This window comes from Gambusia affinis, linkage group LG10 (genome assembly GCF_019740435.1).
Source record: "Gambusia affinis linkage group LG10, SWU_Gaff_1.0, whole genome shotgun sequence".
Lineage (NCBI taxonomy): Eukaryota > Metazoa > Chordata > Actinopteri > Cyprinodontiformes > Poeciliidae > Gambusia > Gambusia affinis.
In genome coordinates, this window is record NC_057877.1 from 13,014,239 (window position 1) to 13,029,265 (window position 15,027).

Here is a 15,027-nt window from a genome sequence, read left to right on the forward strand (position 1 = left end):
TTCATAGATGTCTCTTGGGTGAAGTTGTCTCTTTCATCTGCCCACCCACACACACTCAGACACATACTGTACCACCAATGTTAAATGGGGTGTATTATGTTCATTTCTGGCTCCATATTCTAATTCCTGTATTGAATCAGCTGGAGGGGCTGCTGTGAATTATTTTTACATTACAGACTGTGTGAAACTCCCAACAAATTAGACTACTTTTCAAACCAAGAGTTACTTAGAGTAGATATTCTGTCAAACGTTTACAATAATAAATGCAAATAGATTTGAAATTAGCAAAAATTGTTATTTATAATTACTTGGGTAATAACATTGTAATTATTAGAGATTAGATAAAAAATGTAAGCATTATTTTATGTTCTTTACATCTTAATGAATAGGGAAAATCACATTGTCCTTTTAAGCGTTTTGGTAAAATCTCCACACACACTGAACAAGTCAACAGTATGTTGGAAGAACTGCATCTTGAACCAATTATCACATAAAAGCATCCGAAGCACTATAGGCTCATTGAAATTAAACTTTTCATTACTATTTCAAAAATATGATAATGTTTTGACAAAGACATCATTGATCATAACAATACATAACATAAACAAAACAAACAGAAGAAATGGGTCATTAAAAAAGCAATAATGGGTTTGTAGCCAACTTTGTAGTCTACACTAGCAGACTAACTTCTTCAGAGGGTGATGACTAAATCCACTGACATTTAGTGTTTGCAGTTCTCCTCTCAGACCCTTTACTGCGATCGTAAGTGCCCAATCTGAGTCTGAGAATGGCTGCATTCATAGTGCGTTCCCATCAGGAGACCCTACAGGAGTCTTTACGAATACTTTGTTTTTCTTCCCGCAGACAGTTCAGACAGGTTTAAGACTCTTAAAACCAGCTCAACCCTCCCCTACATCTGGCCATACTTTAATCCCCCGGACCACTGGTGGACGGCAGAGCAACATTTACCTCAGCAAAAGCAATCCTTGTTTAGTTTCTGACCTCTTCCTTCCAGCTCTCTTACATCACTTTGACTTCTTCCTCTATCTCTCAGGCTTTATTTGTACTGGAACAAAAAATGTGCCCTTTTTGTCTTTTCTGTCGTGTTTTCCTTTTCTCCCTCTCTTCGTAAATGTCCTCTTTTTTTTTTCTCATAATTTTTCTCCCGTCTGCGTCAGTGCCATTGTGTCCCCTTTTCTCATATGTCTTTCATCAGTTTTTTTTTGGTTTTTTTTTGTCTTCTCTCCAACCACCACCCCTCCCAGCTGCACCCCGTCTTATGCTCCCCCTTCCTAAGCAGTCTGTGACTGTAATGTTGCAGAGGAGAACACAGTGTGTCAGCTTGAATCAGACAGATGAGCTGGGAGAGGAGTAAGAGGCTGAGAGCGCTGCATTAATCTACACACATAGGCACAGAGACACACACACACACGCCAACTCACCCTTCCTCCTGCCTGAGGGGCTGGACATAGAGAAAGCATAAACACGCACAAGGTCCCACTGTTTCAATAAATGACCAGTGTGAGTCAGTGGTAAAATCCTGATACACACAATCTGTGAAACTATACGGTCTTACTTTATTTAGAAAAAAAATGGTCAGAAAATTCAATAAAAAAACACCAACATTTTACTGAAAAATAGAAGAGAAGTAGTTGTAATTGTCCTGCTATTAAAAGATTTAGTCAATCTTATTGTGGCTTACCAAGAACAGATTTTAATTATGTGGCTTTTATCTTTAAAATCTTTAAAAATGTGATCAATTTTTGGAAATTACTCTTGATAAACCACTTATTTGCAAGTCAGATGTTTACATGCCTACATTATGAATATGGATGTCATTATTTTAATGCTGCATTTGAACTGTTATTTTTCCATAATGGGATAATTGTGTAAAAATGTTTAAAAAAAAAAAAAAATCAAAGTAAAGAACTGGGTGGACAAGTTTGAATTCATTTTTGACATGTTCAAAATTATGCAAAGAGACTTACATGTGTGCAAATAACACCGCTAACAATGATAATAATAATAATAATAATAATAATAATAATAATAATAATAATAATAATAATAATAATAATAATAATAATAATAATAACAACACAAATTCCTCCCTAAAATGCCTGATAAAAATCTCCAACTTCTCTCAATTGATTGCTATGAGTTTGTATTTGACTATTCACTGCAAATAGACCAGAACACGCAAAACGGTGACAAAACTAATGCTGGCTTTGGTTTTGTTAGCTTTTCAGAATCAGTTTCACCAAGAGCTGGAAGCTGAAGAGATACACAAATTAGAAATTGCAAAAAGTGTAACTTTAGCCTAAAGTTCAGCAAAAAAAAAAAAAAAGGTTCTGCGACATTTTTGTGACATTATAACCAAATAAAGGAGTCACAATGAAAAAACAAAAACTATGAATAATACTGTCAACCTTTTGTTTTATCAAACCCCATTAAATTGTGTTTCTAAGGCAGAAAGACGCAGTTCTAAGGTAAATACTCTAATAGACCATGTCTCACTCTCCTTTTTCATTGTAAAATTAGATGCAACAATATTATGCCTCATGCCAGCAACTTGGTCTTTCATTAACACTTGGACCCCTGTAGCTTCCCTGCAGTGCACTTAAACGCACACGCCCACACACACACACACACCCCAACACAGTGATGGAAAGGCCACCTAATGTGACGCCCCACTGTGAGCTGTCACCCTCCAGTGGATATGTCTTTTTTATGGTCTGTAATAAAAGGGCCAGCCAGTCTTCACTGTCCTCAGAGTTTAGTCGTGTGTTTGACGGTCGGTGTGAGAGGAGAGCTGCACAAGAGTTCAGAAATCCTTAAGATCATAACGAAGAACTGGTAGATTTTAGAGACCAAATAACACTTTTTAATAGGTTGAAGAAGAAAAAAAAGCAGTGGTTAAACTAGCAAAATACTAAGAATAAGCTCACCTGCTTCCTTATTTGTTCTTTCTAAAAATCAACCTCTCATAGCTCTCCAGGCGAATGCTTTGCACTTTGTGTAGGCATGTGACCGACACATCTAGGCCCCCTCATTAGCCGAGGCTATAATGCAGCCTTATTTAAAAATACACAGTGGGATTCCAGGAGAGCAGTGAAATCTGAGAGCCATGAATTATAAATACAACAGCCAGAGTGGAAAAGCAGACATCCACAATGTGCATGACTTGATGTATGTGTTTGTTTGTTCCAACCGCCTCCCATATGTGATTCGCCAGTGACTGAAACTATATAAAACATTTCTACTCTTCTAAACAAAGCACAGGGAAGGTCTATGAATCCAAACATACAAAACATGTAAACCTGGCTGGAGTGTAGCACTGCTACAAAGCACATAGAAACAATCTGAGCAATGTCATATTAAGTGTGAAAGGTATAAAATAAAAAGAAGCATAGCAGAAGATGTTTGGAAAATAAACATCCCAAACACTTAAAATACATCTCACATACAGATATCTAACAATATCTAAATATTATACAAATATTTAAAACTGCACACAAGTAGATTGCCAGTCCACACATTTGTGTTATACTGTATTCTGTCTGCAATCAAATAACACAATATTGTGATAAAATGTGATAAAATAATTCTCTGTATTCCTTAAACATTTCTCTACAAATTGCAAAAATGCACCTCACAAACAAATAACCAGTCACATGCCATACAATAACCAGGTTGTTATTATTGTGTGAGGTGTTTTAAAAAACAAAACAAAACAAAAAAAACAATAGCAGCACTAAACCAGAGGAAAGGTTTACTTATAACATTTTCCTGTTATTATTGCAAAAGCATCACCCGTGGTATAAGTAAAAATATGCAGAAGCCCCAGCTTAGAGGTAATAAAAAAAATTTTTTCATCGGCTTTAGACTATCTCATGGAGAACACCGACCAACTGGATGCTTTAAGTTGTTTTAAAAAATCCTCAAAAAGAACAATAGACGCAGTAAGCTTCCAGCAATATCAAAATAAGTATCACAAACCTAATAACAGAAGATTGTTATCGTCTCATTTTTGTTCACATTTTCATTGGCTGTCACACAGTGAATGTAGGTCAACACATCACTCACATCAGCTGATTTGAGCTGGATTTATAAATGCCGACAGATTCATCTAAAAGCACCAACAGGACTGTCCCCAACAGGTGTTTATAAATTCAGCTTGAAATATGCAACTCCTGTTGTTTACAATCGTTGATCCGGAGTCAGAAATGTTATTCTGGTAGAATATACCAACATTGTAAAGCTTATATACTAGACTGATGATATAAAGACAACAATTTTCAGGAATAATGAAACCAACTAGAAGATTAATGCTGACAAAATTTCTCCAAGCACTGCAGTCATCTACAGGAAGTCAGGAAACTCTGGGAATGTCAAACATTTATGGAAAGAGATGTTTTTGTGTTCCAATTATGTGCTATCAATGTTACTCTTTGGAAAACCAAAATGGTAATTAAACTTTCCCTAACAGAACCAAATTTGAACAGAGCACAGCTCCATCGCTGGTTTGCTAAAGCAAGAGGGTGCTGCGGTCACGCCGGCACACATTTGATTCCTTGAAGGGACATCTTGTGAACATGTTTGGGGTTTAAACTAGTTCAAAACACTGTTTTGTTTGTGATGAGTACAGTTATTTTAAAATTTCCAGAGGAAAGGAAGAGGCTTTGTTGGATATCAGGTGAAAATATGCAAACATGAACCGATCTTTTCAACCGGAAACAATCATGATTAGAGCAGAAAGTAAACGACACTAACTGCAGGTAGGGGAAAAGAAATCATCCAGATCTTCAAACTCTTCTGTATACAAACACCTCATTACAGTCAACCACTTCACATGCAAAATGTGTTTCTATTATTGCTGATATCATCCTGGGAGCTAGCTGGTTAGGCTTACATAAAAACATTCATATGCATCAGCTGCACATAACCATATGAAATCATGTCTCCACGTTCCAGTACCGTATATTTAGGAGCTTAGCAGTGATGAATAGTAAAAGCAGGAGCAGTGCAGCGTGGTGAGCAGACCCCCAGCCTGTGGAAACAGGCCTCAGTGGATGACAGGCCTAACGAGCTAAATATAGCCTTCTGGGTTATCTCCTCTGTGGGCGCAGCGAGTCCGTTGTTGCTTCACATTATTTACGTGTCTGTGCATGCACCATCTCTCTATCGCTCTTTTAGTTCACGCACCCCCACACTCACACACAGCTATCTCTTTCTCTTGCTCTCTGTGTTGCATTCTCTCCATTTCATCCATCTGCAGAATCTTTTATTCCTCCCTCCATCCTCTCTCTCAGTCCCCTGGTATCTGTTTTTTTACTTCCTCTCCCTCATTCTTTCTCTGCATTTTTCACTCTCACTCCTTTCTTGCGTATATCTTAGTCATCTCAGTCTCCTCTATTCCTTTTTATCTCTTCTTTTCTGTGTACCCTTCTCTCTGTCCCTCAGAAGCTCCCTCTTTTTCTGTCTGATGCTCTCTCAGTTGTTTTTTTTTTTTTCTCTGCAGCTATCTTTCCCTTTGAGCTCCTCTCTTCTCTCTCATTTTCTTTCCCTCCCTCTCATTTTGAAGCCATGCCTATGAAGTAGCAGAGCAGTGTGTTAACCATCCAGTGCACCACAGTGAGCCCTTGTTCAAGTAACACAGCCTGGGGTTCTAAACGTCTGCCATGCTAACCTACATGAATATGTCATCAGCATCTGCAGCTTCATGACCTCTTGCCATGGGGAACTATTACAGCCCTCCAATGAACCTAAAGATGCAGCGTTTGCCAGCAGAGCACTGGTCACAGTTTGACCTGATGACAGCAGGCAACCATTACAATGTAAAAACAGAGAAATGTGATTTTTCTTCATTGCATAATTACAGATGCAGAAGATTTATAGTGCAGCAGGTGAATGTTTGTCTAGACCACTTTCTCCACATAGTAATTCGGCAAAACCCTCAGCTAAAACAGAGAGTACCGGAGACACGGGGATGTCTTCCTGCGCTTCAGAAAATCAGTTTTTAACTGACAACAGGAAATAATAAAAAATAAATTAGATGGGAATGTATTGAGAAGTTGACGCTTAAGCAGATGGGCACTGAATTTAATTTAAATGTATTCGATTTTAATTATTTCAACCGATTTCACTAGTGTAACAATTAAATAAATAAACTTGGAGTGTAGTTAGACCAAAAAGTGTGTATATCTCAGTGTAAAATTGTCATTCAACCTATAAGTTTAGTTCTTTAGAAATGAGACCAGCATTTCTGAAAAGATAATAATGTAGAAGAAGTATTTATTTTCTAACACAATTAATTAGTTTTTTTATTTATAAACATTCTTATCCTCTTTAATAAATGGGAAAAACATTCTTCCTGTAAAAACACACTTCGTATAATTGCTGAACAATAATTTGCAATGCTGGTCAACGTCTAAAATCGTATTCATAATTAAAGAGACAATCAGATACAATAAGGTAACATATAAAGTGGATTAACTATTCATGCAGGCACTAAATTAGTTGATTGCAATGGAAGCAGTCTGACCTGATTTTATCAAGGATTAGCATAAACTTAAAAAAAAATCAAAAAGCTGAAAATGTGACATCTTTTTCTGATGATAAGTCCAGGCCTTTTCCAAACTCAATCCTACAAAAATCGCTCAGGGAGTACTCCTCCCCGTGTGTCTCGAAATACAAATTTAGTTCTGGTTGTGCAACATCTTTACCTCAGAAACTCCTAAAAAATGATCATTTGATCATGCGCAGGATGCACAGATGCTTTCTTTGCATCTCACTTTCCTGGCTGAACATGTAAAGCTACACCAACAAATTTAATATAAATCACTGGACCACAAAGAACACCAAATGTTTTGTTTTTTGCAATCTTGTAGAGTTTTTTGTTTGAGTGCTCAGTTAGCACTGATTGTAATCATTGTGCTATTGTAATATGTTTACATCACTCAAAGGATTTTGGCACAATTGCAACAGATTATAAACAAAATCTGTTCATGTAATCAGGTTTTGCAGAGCATAGCTGATGCTCCACCACCAGGACGTCACACAGGGGAGACAGGGTAAAAGTATGTATTTGTCTGGGAAAACAAATAAGAAAAGAGTATCAAAATTATTAATTATATCCCGTATACAGGATATAATACAGAGACCTGAAGTGTGTTGGCATAGTAACACTTGTTTAGTCTGAATTCAGTCTAAAAAACTGTTCATCCTGAAAGAGAATGAACATATCCAAAAACTGGTTTTTAAAATATGTAAAGTAGCAAACAGCAGAGTGCTGATTAAATTCAACAATATGCTGACAGCGTTAAGTAGCAACATAGCAGAAGCCAATTTGTTGAAAATAAGGTAACTTATGTTTCATGTTTGACCTAATAGAGAAATAACATTCATTTATTTACTCCTTTATGTCAAATTTCCCATTATTAAAGACCTTATATGGATTAAAACAATGGTCTATTTAGATGTATACAAATGAGTATGCTGTGATTTTCCAGGAATGTGAGTAATTTGTCGTTTGATCTCCTGCTTCTCAGCAGGGCCAGAAGTCACACTGTTTGACTGCCTTCTCTCTTGCCCGCTTCCTTTCTTCCACACACTCTCCTTCTATCTAGGTGCCTGTCTGCATTTCCCTCGTTCTGTCTATCCATCTGTGTGTCTATCTAGCTTACAGCCCTGATCCTGCCTGCTCTCCCAGGTTTATGAAATGCGAGCAGCTTAGCAGATGGTGCATATCGTATTCTGGTTGGCTCGGTGTGGGTTTTGTACCACAGACGAAGGCTTATGACGGAAGTGAGCCCTTAGTCGCTTAGACGATCTGACTCGGAGAGCTCAGGTTGTTAGTTCAGGAGAAGAGAACAAGAGCCTTAGATACCGACTGAAATATGTGTGTAGAAGGTTTGAAGGAGAAATGAGTGCGACGAGAAATGAAAATGAAACTAGTAGAGTAGAGGAAATGAAAACTTTCATTTCTACAACTTTTGGCGGACGCATTGTTTAAACAAAACATTTACAATCACAAATAAATGTATGTTTTGTGTCAGAAACGAAACATAAATAATTTAATTGAGCAACTTTGCTCAACTTTGCTCAATTAAATTATTTTCTACTAAAAAATAACATTGATAAAAATTGCTACAGTTTAGTGAAACTTTCTCCCGCTTTGTAATTTTTTATTATTGTTATTGTTTCGACCTGATTTTCTGATCTTCTTCACTTTTTTACGGCCACATCAAGTTGATTTGCCTTGCTTTAAGACGTGTCGTTTTGCTTTTTGCACCAAGCAAATTGCGTTATTAAATAAATTAAAAAACCCACATTTGAAAAAAGGAGATAGTAGAAGCATTAAAAAAATTTCAAATTTTCCAATATCCACCAGTGTCCACTCAATCTAGTTCTTGACTTTTATGTTTCCTGGATCTGCAGTAATCTAAAGTTTCATCCCCTAGTTTGACAAAACATTGGTAATTAGAAATTAGTCTGTATTTCTGTCAGAGGTCTTGAGCTTTTTCTTAAACAAACATCCTAAACAACTCCACCAGAAGTGAGGCAGGACTCACCATGATGTAGTGCCTCTGCATCTCCGTCTTCTCACTGGCCAGCTTCTCACATTCCAGTTTCAGGCTGCACATACAACAACAAAATAGCATTTTTTATTTCCATCTTATAAAATTCCACAGAAGATATTACAGGAGTCTCTCCTATTTAACGTTTTCTTTTTAAATTATCAAATAATGACTTCTGGGTACCGAAGTTAGTCTTGTGGGGATTAAATCAACTTCATAGATGAAATCCTCATCAGAGGTCCGTGTGTGATGATGTGTACCCCAATGGGCTGCTATGTAACCCACCCCATTGGGTCCAGAAAAACTACCTGCTTTACGTTCAAATGTTTCAAATTCACTGCATGTTGACAATAAATTGAAGTAAGAAGAACAAGTTCTTCTCATCTGTCTTTCTGTAAATGGTTGTTTGTCCCGTATGTTTCTGCTTTGCCCTATAATGGAGTAGCGACATATCCAGGATATGCCCTTCCTTTCACCCAATTACCTCCCTACGTCTATTTCTATGCATGTTTGCATGTGTGTTGCATGTGTAGCTGTACCTGTGATACTGAGCCTGGAGGAACTGGAATTCCTCCTTGATTCTGTCCAGAGTTTCCAGGACTGTGAACTTGAAAGACTGGCCAGGCTGCAAGGGGACCTGCACGGGTGAAAGACAAAAAAAAAAAAAAAGAATGGATGACGAACACATACACATCTCTCTTTTTGTGTGTGTGTGATAGGCTGTTCGTAAGGAGACTGTAACACCCACTTCATGCTGTGTTGGTGAGGAAAGCTGTGAGTGTGTGTGAGTGCTTGTGCATCTGTGTGGCAAGAAGAGAAAAGAGCCAAGATGAAAGTGAGAGGGAAGGTCACTTCCTCTTCCCACACATCATAAAGCCTTGTCCTCTGCCTCTCTCTCCTCCTCTTCCCCTAATGACTGACTCCTTCCCTCCATCCTTTCTTCTTTCTCTCCTCTTCCCTCTCTCACTTCTACATTAGCATCCCCTCTACTCTCCCATGCTGCTAATGTATTCAAGCCAACAAGGAGCTGAGAAGGGAAGAAACATCAAATGAATAACTCAAGACAATCACGGCACCATCTCTCACCTGCTAAAAGCTAAAGAAGGCCCAACAAAACAAGCAACTCCCAGGAGGTCCAGCACCACCCGCCATCCGTGTCTGTCTAAAGCGCTGCTGACAGCAGCCCGCCTCCTCCATAGTCTCCATGACGTTGGAGAAACACTGGCACTGTTGATGCTTTTGATGCTGCAGTTGTTTTCTTTGGAGCTGGAGCATGCAGAATAGGTTGTTCTCAGAGGACGTGTTCCTATGTTGTCGGGGGTTTTTTCTCTTCGTTTCTTTTCAGTTCGGTTAATTTTGCTGCCTCGTGAGATTTATTATATTAACTTTCATGTTGTCTCTACAAATTTTGTGCATGCAGTCTGCATCGCTGTCATACCTTTTCAAGGCTGGTTGGATGTGTCTTTTTGAAAGGATCCAACAACTATTTTATTTCGAGCTGACCATAGTAATATAAATAATAACACCATAGTGACCGAATATTCCTTTTATTCATTAAATGGAGAAGACCTGGTCGTTATTCACGTTATCAGTTCCTCATCTTCCATAGGAGGTAGTAGAAATACATTTTCTCGATCTCAAAACATAAAACTAATTAATTATGAAGAGTACCTCTGCTCATAATTAATAATATAAAACACCACAAAACCAAGGTGGATTATGTAAATTACCAAGGCCAGCTGAGCAATATTCAAGACAGACAAAGCAATATGTTGGAGGCAGTTTGCTGCCACCTACAGGACAAAGTTAAGCCAACTCATGCCCAATTGTCCTACTTTACCAGCTACTCTAATTAATGTTTATTTTATGTAAAATATTCACATATATTTATGTAATATTTATTTTTAATACTGAAACAGAGTGCAGTAAGGAGTTTAATTAGAAGGCAAGTTTGAATATGCCCATTTTATTATTAACAAGTGTTCTTGTCATTGTTGGTAGTGGTGTTTTTTTTTGTTTTGTTTTTGTTTTACCTTCCTGTTTAGAAGATGCATTAGCACGGTGTATCAGTTTATCCTAAATGGGTCCTAAAGACTGACACACAATGTTGAGTTAATAATACACAAACTCATCAGTCAGGGTTGCGGTAAAGTTTCAGTGTAATCATCCATAAAAGCCTGTTAAGAACCCTATTCTTGCACTTGCATTCCAATGAGATATTTCAGCTGATAGAGACTACCGGCACTCGATGGTCACATATGATGAAGAAGAAATTGTCATAAATACTAAAGGTCACAGAGAGCACCAGCCCCATTTCATAATATTTTGCTGCAGCTACTTATTGTTAGCCTTTATTTACTGAAGTCACAGATAAATGGGCTTTCTTAGAGAAGTGCTTTTCTCTTTTGCAGCTCAATTAATAATTAATGTCATCAAACTCAACATACAGGAGGACAATCTTAGAGCTGTCAGTCACCCTCATTTATACACTGCTCAATATGCGAATGGTGGAGAATCAAGTTACCGTTAAAGAAAGATTGTTATCTGCCAACGTCAATGGCTATGCTATCAAGTCTATCACACCCCTGCTGTAGGTAACCAGCTGTAGCGTATCAGACAGTCCTGGGAATGTGAGGATGATTGACAGCGCCAAGATCCTCCTCCTGGCTCTGATTGGCTGTTTCTGAGTTGTATTTCTGCAGATAGCAATAGGACCACAGGGAGGAGGAGGAGGAGTTCACTTTCTTCGTAGATTATCGGTCTCGTAACATAATGTTAGGCCATAGTGACAGTTTTTAAACAATATGAAAAAAAAACAAAAATATTTTTTAGAAAGGTTACATACTGCAGCTTTAAGTCAGCAGAGTTATCTGGTGGATAACATTTAAAGCTACCCACAGAGTTACCATGATGCCACATAAGACAAGGAAAGGTTTTCTGATAATGCAGCATTAAGATAGGAAAGTGACCCAAACACCATTTCATTTCCATCAGCTTATAAATACATCCACTGAGCTAACAAAACTGAAGAAATTAAGCCCAGCTAGTGAGGTCTCATTTACTGATAAACCCGAATACAGTTAACTTCCAATATGATTTCATATATTAGCTAACCGGGACAATGCCGTCATTACGCCCCAGCTGGGTGGTTATCGGTTCGCAGCTAAGGCTAAAAGACTGGCGCTTCCAGTGGTGGGGTTTCATTAGTTGAGACAAGCACAATTCAATTAGATTTCAATTAGTCCAATGGCGGAGGTCAGAGACGCCATGGGTTCCCGAGTAATTAATCCACGGAGCCGAGCTGAGCCCGAGCTAAACTGAGCCGAGGCAGGCAAAGCAGGGACGTCTAGATGGCTAGATGGACACCATGCACACAAACCCTCTGTCTGTGTGAGTATGGGAAGGAGGGGTAGGATAGGGTGGGGTGGAGGGTTAGCGTCTGCCAGTAGATCCCCACTGACCTTGATTTACACCACACACACCCATTCAAGCAAGAAAGGGTGGAGGGAGGGATGAGGGGATAGATACTGATCTAGCACACATAAACACACACACGGCCATAAGAACATTGAAAAACACATCAACAAACAAACATGCACCACTGCACATGCACATTCACACTTTAAGCACATGGAAAACACACAAAACCTCAGAGGGGTGGGGGTACACGGACGGATTGAAAGGGAGGAAAAGTCAGAGAAGAGATGGATACCCATCTGACAGATGGACGGATGGATGTAGGGAGTGATGGACCAGTCTGACATTCTTTCAGAGGAATGAATGCACAAGCAGAAAGACAGATGATGAAAGAGTAGTGTGGCTGCTGACTGAGAAAGATAGCCAGCCATTCATTCAGCTGACACAGAAGGAAGAGGGCGAGGGGATGGAGAGAGCGGGAGAGAAACAGACAGAGAGTGTCTTTGCTGTAGTCAACACAGCCTGCTCACCCTGTGCACTGTCCATCGGCCTGTGGTAATACCGCTCCCACCATCTGCCGCCACGCACTAACCAACAGCAACCACGCGAATGCACACGAACAGAGCGCTGCTGGCGGGTTACATCAGCAGCACGAAGTCGTATAACAAAGCCCATAGTCACAGATCATGATTATACAAGAGATTTGTCATTTGCAACCATTGGTGTCAACACGGCAGATTGCATGGTGCTCTGACGAGAGAGATTTTAATTCTTTTCATCCGCTGGACACAAAAAAACCTCAAAAAATGTATCACTTTCAATTTGCAAGTTTTACCTTTCTGAATGAGTTTTATTGACCCCGAGGCAATAAGGCTCTGGGAGTGCAAAAAGGAAATGAAAAATCCCATAAAAAATAAAAAAAAAAAACTTGGAGAGCTCTCAGGCAGAAAAAAATGCATTTCCCATTCACTCTGAGGTTCATCTTCCAGGATAAAAGAGTTGTATCCAGAGCTGGTATTAAATTAGGCCATTTTAAATAATGAAGGGCACCTTCTCATGTATTGAAAACCAATCTATGAGATACATGAGCTATGTGTGCGTAGATATGCAGATGTGCAGTGTTTACAAAGATTGAGGTATTAGTAAGTAATGCCATTTGTACATTATAATAAACATTTGCTGTTTGATTGCGTTTCATCTCTCCTGTTTTGTGAGAATCAGTCAAGGCAGCAGTAAAGATGTCACAAGGGTCCAAGGAAGATCACTCTTCTGCCGAGTGTTTCAGACGTTGAATGTAAACAATGGGGAATTAGTACTAGAAGGACAAATGTGTTCCAAGAAAATAAGCCATCTTACCATCACACTACCACCGCCAGCATGAACACAGCAAGAACGGCAGGATGGATCATCTTGTTTACTCAACTTTTTAACCCTACCATCTAAATATCAGCACAGAAATCACGACATTTTTCCAGTCTGCTATTGTCCAACTCTGTTAACCTTGTGTGAATTACACCCTCAGTTGTTCTGGTGTTGTCTTCAAGGTTTGACAAGTGGTGTTTCTGTGATGATATTTAGTAATCTTTCATTTTAATGTTTGGTGAATTGAACTACTGTTATTGTTCTATCTTCTTGAACCAAGCCACCCATTCTTCTTTGACATCACCAAGGATTTATATCTGCATAAATACCGCCAGCCATACATTTTTTCTTTTTTAGTTCATTCCAAGTAAAGCCAAGACATGGTTGTGTGTGAAAATCCCAGCAGATCAGCAGTTTCTAAAATATTTACCCTGTCTGAGTATTTTAATCTAGCATCAGCAACTATCCGACCTTCAGTCCACTTAAAATTCACTTTTATCCCCCATTCTGATGATCGGTTTTAAATTCAGGAAGTTGTCTTCACTTTGTCTTGATCCATAAACAAAATGAGTTGCTGCTGTGTTGCTGGCTGCCTCACTGTTCACGTAGCCAGTCGATATGAAGAAACGTATTTCTGTGCTTGAACCAGGATTTCCAGCAACTGGTTGTAGGCAGTGGAATTCCATAACTCAAACACAAAAAAAAGAGTGACTTTTTATGTTAAAATTACAGAGCAAGATGTGTCATAAAATTTGAGAAAATCAGTAAACGTCAGATTTCCAGGAGCAGGTGAATGCATACCGTCAAGCCCCATTCAACAGCTGTCATAACGTAATGAGAGCAGCGCTGTTTGATAATGGGTAAAGGAATAAATAGAGTTGGATAATGGACATTCAGTACATCGTTCTAGATGTGGAGGACAAATACAGGGACAGGTTACTCATGAATGCAGGTCTAAAGTATTTGATTGTGCCCTTCACTTGCATAGTCTGCAACATATACCACAGAAGACAAAATTATTCATAGCTCTATGGTATTCTTTTGAATTTACCATCAAATTTCTTCTTTCTGGCATTATATTATTGTAGAGGAGTGCTCCAAGTGGAGGTCTGGTTTGAATCTCCTAGGATAAACAGTGGAAGAAGCTAAAGATTAGGGTGATGGCATGAAAGTCTTCTGACCTCAAAGACTTGGCCACCATCGCCAAAAGTAAATAATAAAAAACAGTGAAAGAAAATTACATTTAAAAAACAGATTGCTCCGCTTTAGTCCAGTGTGGCAGCAGTCTTTGCTGATTGCCTCAATTATCTCCAGTCATGCTTCAGGCTTTTGTTCCTATCTATACTTGTGTCTTGCATTTAAATGGAAGTACTTCTCCTTTAGCTGAAGACAGTTTTTCCACGACTGACGGTGGCTTCAGAAATGAGGCTGCAACTGTGAAACAGATGCACATCTGGGAGTTATTGGAAAAGACACGATTCTATCTGTCGGTTTGTCATCTCTGTCAATCTGGTTAGCCCCTGGCACGCTTTCTACCAACACATCAGCATTCACACGGTATAAGATGACATGTCTGAGCAGGGATGTATTCACTCAAGCAAAAACACCCACAAATTTCCCCCCCCCCCTTTTCTCATGCCCTTTCTGTTGCAGCTCTACCTTGTTTTCT

The 15,027-nt window shown here is 38.8% G+C and overlaps 1 protein-coding gene across 4 annotated transcripts in view; it reads right to left on the reverse strand.

Moving 5' to 3' along the window:
- Positions 1 to 15,027, reverse strand: part of tle2b (TLE family member 2, transcriptional corepressor b) — an 88,938-nt gene that overhangs the window by 58,599 nt on the left and 15,312 nt on the right. For all 4 annotated transcript variants that reach the window (XM_044130329.1, XM_044130328.1, XM_044130326.1 and 1 more), the window contains exons 3-4: positions 9,119 to 9,216; positions 8,574 to 8,637 (exon numbers count right to left, since the gene is read on the reverse strand). In XM_044130329.1, the coding sequence (XP_043986264.1) occupies positions 8,574 to 8,637; positions 9,119 to 9,216 (162 nt within the window). The remainder of the gene's footprint in view (positions 1 to 8,573; positions 8,638 to 9,118; positions 9,217 to 15,027) is intronic.